The following is a 12,173-nucleotide window of genomic DNA, read 5'->3' on the forward strand; positions in this document are numbered from 1 at the left end:
CTGTGTTTTGGAATCTTGTTTGTAAGCTGGAGATTACAACAATAGCACTCACCTCAAAGGGTTATTGTGAAATTAATACAGAAAACACACCTTGGACATATAACTACTCAACAGATACTGGTTATTACTTTGAATATATGTGTGTGTGTCTATATATATATATATTTTGTTTGTTTGTTTGTTTGTTTTGTTTTGTTTTTTTATTTTTTTTGTTAAGTAGGCTTGCTTTTAAGAGGTATAGCCCGGCAGCAATAAGCAGCAGAAGCAGACTTCTGCACAAAGACTTAAATACTGAAATTACCAGGCACAGATAATAAAGTAACTGCCATGCTTCCCTTGAAATAAGACCTAGCCAGACAATCAGCTTTAATGAGTCTTTTGGAGCAAAAATTAATATAAGACCCAGTATTGTATTTTATATTATATTATATTATATTATATTATATTATATTATATTATATTATATTATATTAATTATATTATATTATATCGATCCAATCTTATGTTACAGTAAAATAAGACCGGGTCTTATATTAATTTTTGCTCCAAAAGACGCATTAGAGCTGATTGTCCGGCGAGGTCTTATTTTCGGGGAAACAGGGTATGTTTGCTATTCTTAAAGAAATGCAAGACAAGTTTTAAAGCATTGATAAAAGTCTGGAAATTGTATTTTAAAAGGACATAAGATTGAAGAGTAACTACCTAGAACATCTAGAAATTAAAAAAAAAAGTGACTAACAAACTTCCTGGGTACTTTTAACAGCATATTATATATAGTTAAAGAAAGAATTAGTGAAATGGGTGATAGCTCAGAAAAAAATAATAAAACTCAGAGAGACAAAGAGTTGGAAAATATGACAGACTGAAATTCATGGAGGCAGAGGGATAACGTCTGGAACATATTTAATATTAGAAACTAATCAATGGAAGTTACCATGTTAACAGATTAGAGGACAAAATTCATATTGCCAATGCAATAAATATAGGAAAAGCATTTGATAAATTTCAAAATCCATTTATGATAAAAACTAAAAATAGGAGAATGTCCTTAACCTGATACTGGGTATCTATACAAAGATCTACCATGAACATCTTAATTGTGAGAAGGAAAAACTTTTCCTTTGAGATCAGGAACAGAGAAGGATGTGTGAAATCCCACTTCCACTTAGTATTGTACTGGAGATTCTAGCCTGTACTATAAAGCAAAACAGAGACGGGGAAGGAGAGGAAGGGAGAAAGCCATGGGGGGGGGGGGGAGGGAGGGAGGGAGGGAGGGAGAGAATATTTGCTTTACATAAAACTAAAAATCAGGATCCAGAATAGTGAAAGGATGTTTATATCCATAGGAAACAGACAGACAAAAGGAGAAAAAGATTTGAAGTCACTTCATAAAAGAGAAAATCCAAGTGGTTAATAAAAAGATGAAAAGGGTGTCAGTGATATATAATCGTACCATTTATGTTTGACAAGTTGTCAAAAGTAAAAAAGTCTTGTGATACCAAGTGTTGGTGAGGATGTGGAGTGTTAGGACCTCTCACCCTGCTGGTGTGAATGCAAACTGAGAATACAAAAATCAGGAACACTTTGAAGAGAGGTTTAGCTTATACAGAGACGTTGGTGATGTGGACAGCCCACAGGTTCTAGGGCACGTACCCTGCAGGCGCTCTTGCACGTGTCCACACGGATACAAGCATGAGAATGCCCCTAACAGCTGGGCACCGCAAACAACCCAAACGTCCTTCAACCACATCATAGACACATGTATTACAGTATATTCTTGCAGAGGGCTATGTGGCCATGAAATGAATGAACCACAGCAATACAATACAATAGAAATGAATCTCCAGAAATAATGTTGAGTGAAAGAAGCAAGTCATAAAATAATACCTATGGTACTGTTCTATTATAGAATGTTGAAAAACTAGCAAGAGTAACCTATATTGTTTAGGGTTACTGATAAAAGTGGTGAAATGGAATGAAAAGCAAGGAATTGATTATTGCCAAAATTAGGGTAATGGCCCCTCCTAGAAGGGGGCAAGTGGTTTGCAATCACAAAGGGAGGTTTGAGAAGCTGCTAGGAGGCTGGCAATGATCTCTTTCTTACTTGGGGTTGTGATTTCATAGGTGTTTGAGTCTTTCTTATTCCCTAAATTGTACGTATACATTTTTATGTATTCTTACATATGTATGACATATTATAATAAAAAAGCAAAGAAATAAAATCTGATCCCATCCTTATGGAGCTAACAGTGGAGACAGACTCTGAAACAGATAATTTCAATGAGATGTGGTAAATGTTTTTAAACTAATAACACCTCACATGTATAGATAATTTACTATGCACTCAGAACTATTCCACATGTCTTGTGTATTATCTCATTTAATTATTTAAAGAAGTCTGTGAGTTCGGCACTATTGGTCCTATTTTAATGGTGAGGGAAAGGAAACACAGAGAGTTCATTTGGAAAGTAATTGGTGGAGCTAGGATTTGAACCCAGGTCTCTATACCTAGCTATAACATCACACTGTCTCTTAATTTCTGCCATGAGACCCCAGAGGATCGTCACAAAAGGCTTCACATTTGACTTGGGTTTAAAAGCTCAGTGAAGAAGCCTTTACAAGGGGAAGGGACAACTTTGTGTCATGAGAGAGCCTGGCACGTTCGGGAATGGTGGGAACGTCAGTGTGGTAGACGTGTAGGATGGATAAAGGAAACAACAAGAGATTAAACCATGATTCGGATTGTTTTATTTTCAGAAAGTGTGTGGGGTGTCCTGGTGTGACGTTAGGGGGACTGGTTGGGAGACTGTTGGGATGAATGATGTAAGAAACGGTGAAGCCTTGAATATAAGCAGAAGTGGAGGGGGAAAGAAGGAGATGGATACATTTTGGGGAGGCATTTTTAAACTGACATAATTCGGTGACTAATATGCAGGAGGGAGAGGAGTTGGGGGAAGAAGGCATTTAGGTTTAGGACCCTGGAGGGCAGTTGATGCAACCAATTCAGGAAACACTAGGGAGAGAGCCACTTTAGAAGAGAGGAAAACACGTCTGGATGTTTTCCAGTGAACATGTGCTGTCCCTGGATTAAGAAAAAAACGGAAAATCAAAATTAATGCCAACAGCAGCAATAACAGAAGATTGCAGCTCTGCAAGACATTCAAACGGGGACGAGCAACTAGAGCCAGAAGGCATGTGGGCACTTAATAGCACATATTTAGGAGTCAGAGCTGGGGAAGGAGATGACATCACAAGGGCAGCGAGTAGGCAGTAGAGGACGTTAGGAAATGCCAGCACTGAGGCAGGTGGGCCATCAGGGAGGTACGGGCCAAACCTGGAGAGAGAGGTTCTGCAAGCCGAGGGAGAGCAGAGCCCCTAGGGAGAGCAGGCAGCTAGGTGTCCCTAGAGAAGACAGGCGCAAAAGGACCGAGAGAGGCAACTTGGAGGTCCCTAGTGACTGCAAAGCGACCTCAGAAAAGTCTGTTGCAACCTGGTGGTCATTGGCGGAGGAACTGTAGGAGTTGAGAAAGTACATATCCCTTCTGATAAGTCTGTCAGTGGAGGAAATGCAAGATACAAGGTGGCTAAAGGAGTGATGGGGTCCCGAGAAGTTTCTTGTCTTTGGTTGGAAGAGACAAACTGAAAGGAAGGAGTCAGGGGAGAGGGAAAGGTAGAGGAAAAAGAAGTAATTGGTGGAATAACGTCTCAGAGGAGGGAGGAAGAGGCATGGTCCACTGCAAAGTTTGCAACATGGAGTTTGGAGAGAAAAAGTTGTGTGTCTTCAGAGAAGTGGAGGGAAGAGGAGGCTGAATGCAAAAGCAGGTTGTGTTGCCAAGTGGGCAGGACAGGAAGCTGTGGGGGTCCGTCTTTGATGGTCTCTGTTCCCTGCAGGAGATGGCTCTCATCTGCTGCGAGTGAACACACTGTGGGTGGTAGAGGACATTGATGAGGGATGGGTAAGAAAATAGTTTTAAATGGCATTCAAGGCTCAAATGAGATTGGGGACCATTCATGTGTAGGACCAACAATCCCCACTAGTGTGTGTGAGAGCAGAGAAGGCTGAGGGCGTGAAGATGACAGTTTCCTATTTGCTTGCGTATCCTGTGCTGTGCCGGGCAAGCCTGTTGTTTGGAATCTCAGGACTATATTCTTTTGCCTTAAAACTATCTGTCAGAGACAAATCACAGGGAGAAAATATTTGCAAGTCACACATCTATTAAGGGTCTAGTATCCAGACTCTATAAAGATCTCTTACAACTCAACAATAAAAAGACAACCCAATTTAAAAATGGGCAAAAGATTTAGACAGGTATTTTTCTAAAGAATATATACAAATGTTCAATAAGCACATATAAAAATGCTCAGCATCATTGATCATTAGAGAAATGTAAATCAAGACCACAGTGAGATACCGCTGCACACTCACTAGGATGGCTATAATAAAAATCACAGACAATAACAAGTGCTGTGGAGGATGTGGAGAAATTCGTACCCTCATACCCTGCTGTTGGGATTGTAAAAATGGGGCAGCCACCTTGGAAAACAGTTTTTCAGTTCCTCGAAAAGTTAAAACATAGAGTTACATGGCCCAGCAATTTCACTTCTCGGTGTATACCCAAGAGAACTGAAACATAAGTTCACACAAAATCTTGCTCAGGAACGTTCATGGCAGCATTATTCATAATCAAAAAGTGGAAACAATCCAAATGTCCATCAACGGACGAATAGATAAACAAAGTGTGGTATATTCATACAATGGAATGTAAGTCAGTCATAAAAAGGAATGAAGTACTGACACATGCTACAACAGGGATGAGCCTTGAAAACATTATGCTATGTGAAAGAAGCCAGGCACAAAAGGTCATATATTATGTGACTCCATTTATATAAAATGTCCTGAAGAGGCAACTCTATAGAGACAGAGTGTAGATTAGTGGCTGTCAAGGGCTGGAGGGAGCAGAGAATGAGGAATCATGACTCCGGGATGCAGAGTGTTTCTTTTTGGGGTGATGAAAATGTCCTGGAATTAAATGGTGATGAAAGTTGCACAACTCTGTGACTACACTAAAAGTCACTGAATTGTATACTTTAAAAAGTTGAATTTTATGCCATGTGAATTATATCTCAGTTTTTAGGAATACAATGTAATTGTTTTTTAGACAAAGAAATACCATTTCCAGTAAAAAAAAATATAGGGCAAGTATGCTACTTATTCTAGGAGCAGAATGTAGCAACACCTCTGTTTTTAGAGGGGCTTTGCAAGAGCGCCTCTCCGGTGGTGGGCAGAGCCAGCCCTGTAGGGAAGATGATCCAACAGGTCAGAGAGTGGAAGACCTGGGAAGGAAAGGACAAATTCTCTGTCCTCTTTCCCAAAACCCCAGGATAGGAGGTCTTCTGGGGATCACCCAGAGTGATCATATATGTATGTCAGCAGCTAAGGTAGAAGCCTCTTCACTGAAAGATTGGCGTCTTGAAGAAATCATGTGCTTACTTGTGATTTGCCCCAAATGAATGAATCACCGCAATCAAATACATAAGCTATTAAAGATGTAGGTAACACTCATGTTTCATGAATTGGGGTGGATGTTTAAACCGTTACAACTATACCTTGCTTCTTCCACTGTTAATTCTTCTTTTTCAGGGTAGGAAGACGACCGGTCTTGTGGTCCACAAGCATCGGGATGCACGTGTTTGGCATAGCAGTGGCGTTCACGTTGGATTACTACAGCTTCATGCTCGCACGCTTTCTTCTTGCTGTTGTGAGTTGCGGTTTTTGGTCTCCTTTTTTTTTTTCTTACCTCTTTAATTCTACAGCAGTATTTTCACATTAAACCTTAACTCCCTTAGATTTGCTCATTTAGAATCTAGGGAGAGAGATGAAGGATTAACCTTTGTTCACTCCCCTGCAGAAGTTTTTCTGCAGAATATTAATACCCTCTGTTTAGAATGGAACTGATTAAAATGAAAAATTGGTGCTTACTTGGCAGAAACTTTTTGTTTGACTCTGCCTCGCGCAGGATCCACATGGCACAGTTATTTTATTTCTGAGCAATTAATCATATTGGTCTAGTTAGGCCCTGTACTTGTCTATGAGCCAAACAGATGGTTAAGGTGCATTGTTCAGAGAGTCATTTGTATAATGTGCAGTAAGAATGAAAACAAGAAGGCAATAGGCCTTCTGTTATAAGGAACAGGGGAGTGTAGTGGAAAGGGCATGAGTTTGAATACAGCTTTGTCATGTATTGGCTTCTTAGCTGTGTGACCTTGGGAAAAACATGTCATCCTCTTTGAGCCTTAGTTTCTAAACTGTAAACTGTAGAAAATAATACCTGCATCGTGGGGTTGTTACCAGGATTCAGGGAAATTCAAGTAAACATCTGCAGTACAGCAGCGGGCACGTAGTTAGGCACTTCGTACAATGGTGACTGTTCCTGGAAATGGACCTGGGAGTGAGGATGTTGCCTCCACACTTGGTGAGGCTGTCACACAGGTTCCAAACTACCAAACAGCAGCAGCAGCGATTCCGTGTGAAGGGCATTGATCAAGAATAATGGAGTAAAGTTTTTATCTGCGGGAAGAGCTTGTGAGCTTGCTGAGCATAGAGAAGGGCAGGCATTCCCTCTCCCCAGGATGGGTGATCGAAGGGTCGAGAGAGGAGCCAAAGACTATAATCTCAGAGGAGAGGTCACTGTACTTCCTCAGAGAGCAAGGTGGTTTTGTTTTGGAGTTTTCTCTGACGCTGGAAACAGCTCCTAGGAAGCCACACAGATGACCAAGGATAAAAAAGAAAAAAAAATCAGGAGAATTGAAGATGTTGCCCCTTAAAAAAAAGAAAGTAAACATATGTATATATTTATTTAGGAATGTAAGGCCTTTTTAATACAAAAGATAGTAGCCAGCAGTTTTATCTTCGCTGAGGACAGAATAAGAGGAAATGGCTCTGTAACTGCACAGTGAGATTTGCAAAGAGACCTTCTGGTGGGAATGATAGCTCGACAGAGGCACAGGTGTCAAGAGGGTGTGGATGTCTGCTTTTGGAAGACTTCAGAGGACAATTCTGAAAATACCTGTTTCAGTCCTGCAAAATACCATGCGTTGGTTTCCAGAGTCAAGAAAATGAGGCAGCCACCCGTAGAATACAAAATGTGGCCTTAATTTTCTGTGGCTCTTTCCTTTGATTTTCATGGGAAGTGTACTTGTGGTAGAATTCTGCGTAGAGAAGATGCAAGCAGATTTATGTACACGGCATATTTATTGATCTCCCTACAGAATGAAATGCTAAGTAAACCAGACCAGGCTGTTTCAATAACCCTACCGTGCAGTGGGGACAAGATTTTGATGGGCTGTCTTAAGAAGAAATACATACAATGTTGACAATGGAAGCACAACAGTGGCTGAGTTTCCCTGGTGGTGTGTGTGGGTGGGGAGTCTGGAGCATTAGGGGCTTTTTAGTCCGCAGGGATGGGTGACAGAAGAACAAAGGGAGCAGCAAATGAGAAGGCCCTGAGATGAGAAGGAATCAAAGGTCCAGGGGTCTGGAGCATGGAGAGGAGGTGAAATACATTGAGGGCGCTGAACATGGGAGGGATGATTGGGCAGATAGAGTTTGCTTGATGTCCTAAAGGCAATGGAAACGCACTGAAGGGGTTCGGGCAACGTGAAGTAGTCATTCTGGCTGCTGTGTGGGGATGGGGTCAGGGTAGATGACAGGAACCGAGTGTTATCAGTGGTGACAGTAGTGAAGGGATCAAAGAGTCTTTTGGAATTATTTAGGTAGTTGTATGGATTGTCTGAACCCAGTGACAGACGTAACCAGTAGGAAGTGGGGGTGGACTCAGAAGGAATTAGCATTGAAAAAACCGTGTTGGGGACTGGTAAAAGTGTTACAGCTCAGCTTAACGGAGAATTTGTAGTATGTGAAGGCTATCATAGTCTTTCTTTGTTTGCCATAACTGCAAACATTCACCAAACTAGATTCTTGGATATAGGAGTTCTCATTATCAAGATTCATTATCTAAGTCTTACAATTACAAGACTTCAGGGAAATAAAAGCTATTGTCGCAAACATATTAAACTCACTATTAATAAGTAGTTCCTATCAAGCACCTCCTTGCTTACTGCAAATATCAGTCCTCTCATCACAAGAACTTGCTTGTGGGCCAGTGTCTTTGTGACTCTCTGATGCAAGGCGAAATCGCAGGTCTTACAAGAGATGCTTGATTACGAAACGTCTTTGAAAGCAGTGAGGGAAAACTGCCTGAATCCCGCCTAAATCCCTTGACCAGTTGTGATCTGGCGGAAATACACCGTTTAAATTTTGCAGAAACTTACATTCTCAATGATAATGGCATGATGAGCCTTCAAAAGGGTATAATTCAAATATCAAAAGATTAAGGCCTTTGGGGAAATCAGTGGTACTCTAGAATAATTTTGCAAAAATTAACTTTATGATTTGTGTTATAAAAGTCAAGTGTGAAATAATTTTACAGGGAAAATTCTAATCCTTTCAGCCTCACCTGCCCATAAAAATGTTCTTCATTTGATTCATTCTTTGTTTATTCCAAGAATGAACACATATTGCTATTATAATATTAATTTTGTTCAATTAAAGATAGGCCTATTTTCAAAATAGAGGTTCCCTCCCCCCATTGTTTTTTATTGTGGTAAAATACACACAACGTAAAATTTACCATCTTAACTCTTTTGAACTATAGAGTTCAGTGATGTTAGGTACATTCATATTGTTGTGCAACCATCACCATCATTCATTTCCAGAACTCTCTCATCTTGTAAAACTGAAACTCTGTACCCATTAAACAATAACTCCCCATTCTCTCGCTAGCAACCACCATTCTACTTTCTGTCTCTACGAATTTGACTTCTCTAGGTACCTCATATAAATGCAATCATACAATATTTGTCTTTTTGCGATTGGCTTATTTCACTTAGCATAATGTTCTCAAGGTTCATGCGTGTAGCATATGTCAGAATATCCTTCCTCCTTCCTTTTTAAGGCTGAATAATATTTAAGGCTGAATAATATTGTATGTCCGTACCACATTTTGCTTATCTAGTCATCCGCCAATGGGTGCTTGGGTTGTTTCCACGTTTTAGCTGCTGTGAACAACCTTGCTGTTATGAACACGGATGTACAAATATTTCTTTGAGACCTTGCTTTCTATTCTTTTGGGTATATACCCAACGTGGGATTGCTGGATCATATGCTAATTCTATTTTTAATGTTTTGAGGAATTCTTATATTGTTTTCCTTAGTGGCTGCACCGTTTTGCATTCCCATGAACAATGCTCAAGGGTTCCAATTTCTCCACATCTGTGCCAACACTTATTTTCTGTCTTTTTGATAGTAGCCATCCTAATGGCTCTGAGATGGTATCACATTGTGATTTTGATTTGCATTTCTCTAATGATCAGTGATGTCAAGCATCTTCTCGTGCTTATTGGCCATTCGTGCATCTTTGGAGAAATCCAAATTCTTTGCTCATTTTTGAATTGGATTGTTTGTTGAGTTTTAAGAGCTCTCTATATATTCTGGATAACAATCTCTTATCAGATACGTGACTTGCAAATGTCTCATTCCGTTGATTGCCTTTTCACTCGTGATAGTGAGTGAGTGTCCTTTGATGCACAGAAGTTTTAAATTTTTGTGAAGTCCAATTTGTCTATTTTTTCTTTGTTGACTGTCAAAATAAAGCTTTCGTCAAATATTTCTTCTTCCCACTAGTTACCATAATTTTTTGTCCCTGTTTAAAATTTAGGATTTAATAATAAGGACCTCCTGCATACAGATAGCTTGATATGCACAGAAAGAACTGAGAAATAAGTTCACACTGTCAGGGAATATTTAAATGAAACAAAAGGCAGTGTTTAACATTTATTCATATATAACCTCTCAAGTTTTGCCACTGGGGGTGAAGAAGATGCGGGGAGATGAAAGGACCTATTTAAAGAAGAAGGATGGATTGGATTAAATGCGCTTTTATAAATGTGATCTGGGTTTCAGAAAACAATGCTTTGTCATTTTCTTTCTTGCCTATGTGTGATTTATGGAGATCAGACCTCTCAGTAGTTATAAACGTGGCCTTAAATCTGGACTACCCTCCCCTCTTTATTTTTCAGGTTGCAAGTGGCTATCTTGTGGTGGTGTTTGTCTATGTGACAGAATTTATCGGCATGAAGGCTCGGACGTGGGCATCCATCCAAATACATTCGTTTTTTGCAATTGGAACAATGGTGGTGGCTTTGACAGGCTATCTGTTCAGGACTTGGTGGATCTATCAGATAATTCTCTCCACAGTGACTCTCCCCTTTGTCTTGTGCTGTTGGATGATACCGGAAACACCTTTTTGGCTTCTCTCAGAAGGAAGATACAGAGAAGCACAAATCGTAGTTGATAAGATGGCCAAGTGGAATAGGACTAGCACCTGTAAGCTGTCAGAACTTTTATCACTGGATCTGTATGGTGCTGTTGGTGATAAGCCTTCTGAAGTTAAGAAGTACAGCCTCTTAGATCTGTTTTATGACTGGAATATTGGAACAAGGACACTTATTGTTTGGCTGGTTTGGTTCACGGGGTGTTTGGGATTCTATTGCTTCTCTTTGAATTCTGTTAATTTAGGAGGCAATGAATATTTAAACCTCTTTCTCATGGGTAAGTAGTTCAATTATATTTTAGCGTAACAATGAAGTGACATTTCTGCCTTGTTTTTCTTTTCTTTTCTTTTTTTTTCCTACCAGGAACAATACTAGTGTCATTAGACTGTAACACGTGCATATATTTTCTTTTAAAAAATGTGAACAGTCAAAAAATAATTTAGTTTCTCCTTCCTTTTCTGCCTCTTCTCTTCACTTGTTTCCTTCCTTTAAGCCCATCACCATCTCAGAACCCTCTTTCGGGGGTAACTTCTGTAACGTTTGGCTTTGTGCCCTTTCAGATCTCTTTCTATGCCTTTCCATATATATGTGCAGATAAACATTTTCTATTTTAACATAAATGAGATCATTTATTACATATTGCTCTTTGCAAGCTGTTTTCCTTTTAAAATGTAATATGTCTTGGAGAGCTTCTGGTTACTTTCTTTCTTTAATGGTGCTTACTTTAGAAATTTTAGTCAGTAAAATAATTTAAACACATTTGGCTATAATTTATGTAGTCATGCCTCTTTCATTTTAGTGGCAGGTTAAAACTGGCTTCAGATATTGTTGTGATAGCTTGAGGTGTGACTCCTAAAGTAAACCAAATTTATATCAAACATGAAAGAAATAGTAGAAATCTGCATTTGTTCATCTAGTCTTAACTCCTGGTTATTTCCATGTAGCTACCTGTGATATTATCCTCAGAAAAACCTTGCTTTAACATTTTTATACATAGATAACATCCCTTCTTGTTAAAGTGCTCTGATGACACATCTATTTTTGTTTGTTATAATTCAGCAGGAATTACGAGAGAAGTGATTTTTAAGAAGAAAAACTTTACTCTCTTTTTGGGCAAACCAATAAGTTTGTAGAAAGAGCCTATCGTGACTTCAGATCCATTCTATATGTCAATTTGAGAAATGATGCAGTATTCTTAGAACAGCGCAGCAAATGGCAGGAGAGTAAAGTGGGGGATGGGGTGTGGCCCGGAGAAGCTTCAGGAAAGCTGGAGTTTTAGATCTTTGTGATATGGTTTCTTAACTTTGATGGAGATATAAATTCTCAAGAAACTGGTCAATTTCATAATTATAAAAGTGTTTCCGAGACAAGTATGCATCGTTTTATATTCTCTACTGTCTTGGATTTTTCATGTCATTACCGTTTCCTGTAGTCCACTTGCTGAAAGGTATTTCTGGTCAATACTTGTACGCTGTGAAATTTTTGAACAAGTTTTCATCTCCTGAGATGGTTTAAAGCTGGTGGGACATTCAGCTCTGGTTTTGTGTCACTTGTAGGTGATAAATGCTTCAGTAGCTTCAAGACATACCTTTGGGGTAATGTGAAGATAGGAGTGGAAGGGGGTCTGAGTGATTAGAGAGATGATATATTATAAAGTGAAGAAAGTAATGGCCTAGTGTCCTAATCCCCAAAGGGTTGGGCCTCATGGCTTGCCCTATTTCTATCCCAGACGTGGTCATGCCAAAAATTAGATGTAATGTCATTATCCTGAAGCAACTCAA

At 39.4% G+C, this 12,173-nt stretch overlaps 1 protein-coding gene across 7 annotated transcripts in view; it reads left to right on the top strand.

The window, feature by feature from the left end:
- SLC22A16 (solute carrier family 22 member 16) overlaps nt 1-12,173 on the top strand; it is a 64,033-nt gene that overhangs the window by 39,438 nt on the left and 12,422 nt on the right. For all 7 annotated transcript variants that reach the window (XM_074333443.2, XM_088795513.1, XM_019735056.3 and 4 more), the window contains 2 exons: nt 5,642-5,759; nt 10,138-10,669. In XM_074333443.2, the coding sequence (XP_074189544.2) occupies nt 5,642-5,759; nt 10,138-10,669 (650 nt within the window). The remainder of the gene's footprint in view (nt 1-5,641; nt 5,760-10,137; nt 10,670-12,173) is intronic.

The sequence above is a fragment of the Rhinolophus sinicus genome, chromosome 2 (assembly GCF_057876585.1).
Source record: "Rhinolophus sinicus isolate RSI-liver-muscle chromosome 2, RSI-T2T, whole genome shotgun sequence".
In the NCBI taxonomy this organism is placed as follows: domain Eukaryota; kingdom Metazoa; phylum Chordata; class Mammalia; order Chiroptera; family Rhinolophidae; genus Rhinolophus; species Rhinolophus sinicus.